The 3,011-nt window shown below is 41.1% G+C and overlaps 1 protein-coding gene across 1 annotated transcript; it reads left to right on the plus strand.

Annotated features, from left to right (window-relative positions):
* The first annotated feature begins 255 nt into the window (after positions 1-255).
* lrrc3 (leucine rich repeat containing 3) lies at positions 256-1,918 on the plus strand. The gene has a single exon (XM_063499320.1). The coding sequence runs from the start codon at positions 356-358 to the stop codon at positions 1,154-1,156; it is 801 nt and encodes a 266-aa protein (XP_063355390.1). The 5' UTR covers positions 256-355; the 3' UTR covers positions 1,157-1,918.
* Positions 1,919-3,011: the final 1,093 nt, after the last annotated feature.

Consider the following 3,011-nt stretch of genomic DNA (forward strand, 5'->3'; position numbering starts at 1 on the left):
CACAACATGGTGAGAGGATTCCAGCGTTGCTTGGTTGGCTCCTAGCTCTCTGAAGCTTTTAACATCCTCACAATAAAACCTGAAAATATAGGTCTCTGCTGGAATATGTTCAGAAAACAGCTCAATTTTTGGATGAGCGCCTTCGAAATATATTTCAAAAGGTTATATAAAACTCTTTCAAATCAATTTTAAAGGATTATCTGGAGATAAGCCCAGATGCTTCTGTGAATAAACTGATCATTTTGGTATTTTTTAAGCGCTAATGAAGCTGTGATTATCCTCATTAAATGCTGAGAAACAGGTGACACTATGTTTGCTTTTGCCTGACAGAACTTGCAGGAGGTCACTGCTGAATATGCAGGACTTAGCAGGGCCTGATATGCACAGGAAATCCCTGATCTTCAGCGGCTTTGCCCTCTTATGGGGCTTGCTATTTGGAATATTTTTCACAAGTGTACCAGTGGTAGCTTGTCCCACAAGCTGTCATTGCGTGGAGAAGAATGGCTTAACCGTGGTCCAGTGTATGTCTCGTAACCTGGAGAAGATCCCTGCGGATCTTCCAAGAGATACTGTTATCCTGCTTTTGGCGTCCAACCACATCACCCACATCCCCCATCATGCCTTCAAGGAACTACACTACCTTCAGGAGCTGGATCTGTCTAACAATGACATAAAGACCGTGGACGCTGGAGCATTTCAGGGTGTTTTTGACAGCCTCCTTGTACTGGATTTATCAAACAATCACATCAAAAGTGTCCCCAAAGAGGCATTTGCCCGCCTACGAGCAAAAATCAGCCTCTCGAACAACCCGTGGCACTGTGAGTGCACGCTGCAGGAGGTGCTGAGGGAGCTGCAGCTGGACCCGGAGACGGTGAACGAGGTGATGTGCCACACGGCCGTGAAGGAGGAATATGCCGGCAAACCACTAATCCAGGTGCTGGACTCAGGGATCAACTTCTGCAACTTTCACCACAAGACAACTGATGTAGCCATGTTTGTGACCATGTTCGGGTGGTTCACGATGGTGATCGCGTACGTCATCTATTACGTGAGGCACAATCAGGAGGATGCCAGGAGGCACCTGGAGTACCTCAAGTCACTGCCAAGCAGCTCACAGATCAGCAAGGACTTTGACACCATCAGCACGGTTCTCTAACAGGCCTGGTGACTCAGGAGGTGTAGTGTGTGTGTGTGTGTGTGTGAGTAAATGTTTGGTTATGTTTAGAATGACTAAAAAGCTGTTGCAACACATCATCGCTTATGTTTTCAAGCACATCATAATCATTGGGTGTCTATAATAGAAAATACTGAGCTGCCCATAAATGATGTATTTTACATTATGCCCAAACATTTGCTTTGGTTTTTATGTAATATACGTGAATTGTTAAAGCCCCCAACCAAACAAGGCAGCAATAAGAGCACAAAGTGAGCAAAATGCTGCTGAAAGTCACAAATACACAAGGAGTAATAGATCCAGAGTGGAGAGATGAATGATCCTTCCCTGGTGTCGATCCGCCATGTGATTGAATTTGGACTGAGACGAATGAGGAGGACTACAGTGTCTCCCAGTTACTTTGTATCGACTGATGTATGTTCTTTGTGTCATTCTGTCAAGGTGAAGGCTATTTTTTGAGACTCCTGCTAATATATGAACACGATCAAGATGTTAAAATTGAGTATGCATTGCACATGCATAACGGTGTTCTGACAAAACATGCTACTTTGGCAAAATGTCCTACTGTAAGTAGTTTATGCACATTTCTACTCTCACAGAGTAATTCCAGCACAAATTTAAGTAGGTATGACACTTTGCCACTTAACTTTGCCCATCAGAGTATGCTTGTAGCTCATATTCATAAAGCCAGGACGGTTTGCCACTTCATTTTACCTGTTAAAGTATGCTTGTAGGTCACATTCACAAAGGTAGCATGGTTTGGAACTTAATTTTACCCGTCAGAGTTTGTTTCTAGTTCATATTAACAAAGGTAGGATGGTTCACCACTTAATTTTAGCTGTTAAAGTATGCTTCTAGCTCATATTAACAAAGGTAGGATGGTTCACCACTTAATTTTAGCTGTTAAAGTATGCTTCTAGCTCATATTAACAAAGGTAGGATGGTTCACCACTTAATTTTAGCTGTTAAAGTATGCTTCTAGCTCATATTAACAAAGGTAGGACGATTTGGCACGTAATTTTAGCTGTTAAGGTATGCTTGTAGGTCACATTCACAAAGGTAGGACGATTTGGCACGTAATTTTAGCTGTTAAGGTATGCTTGTAGGTCACATTCACAAAGGTAGGACGATTTGGCACTTAATTTCGTGTTGTGCGCATGCGCAGAAACAACAGGTAGGATGGTTTGTCAGGTAGGATGGATTCCCAGAACACCGGCCCTGCCTTCAAAAAACCTTTACACATCAAACTGTTGGCCCAGGAAATAATATTTTTTACTTCATGAAGCATCATGTCATGTTAAAGAGTATTTAAACTAGGAAAGCCTGCCATCCACTTACAGCTCTGATATGTTTTTTTTGTAGAAGACGTAATCCTTTCTGGTCTAGGTTTAATGTCAAAGAAGGTGAAAGGCTCTGATCCAACTTCTTTATTATGTAAGGAAGTGAAATAAAAACAAAATTAGCACACTACGGCGCATCATATATCTCAAAATATGAACTCAGTTTCTCCAATCCCAATGACTTTTGGATTTTCACAGGTTGATAGCAAACACTTACCTTTTTATATAATAGGCAACATACAGAAAATGCAAAAATATCTTTACGCACACTCCATGTTGCATCTGTTTGTATTTTAGCTGCCTGGTCTCAGCAGTCCATGATATGACATAATGCGAATTATTTTGCAGTGTACATGGATACAAATTTTCAGTGGATCTTAATTGGAAGTATGTTTCATTTGTGCACCTCTTAAATTTCCCAGACTATGCTGTAATCAGACTGATCACTAAAGTAATAGAAAATTTCTTATTTATCAGCTAATCTCTATTGTATGACT

The sequence above is a fragment of the Pelmatolapia mariae genome, linkage group LG16_19 (genome assembly GCF_036321145.2).
Source record: "Pelmatolapia mariae isolate MD_Pm_ZW linkage group LG16_19, Pm_UMD_F_2, whole genome shotgun sequence".
NCBI lineage: Eukaryota > Metazoa > Chordata > Actinopteri > Cichliformes > Cichlidae > Pelmatolapia > Pelmatolapia mariae.

Excerpts from the sequence above, each read along its gene's own strand:
- lrrc3 (XM_063499320.1), top strand. The coding sequence starts at position 356 with ATGCAGGACTTAGCAGGGCCTGATATGCACAGGAAATCCCTGATCTTC.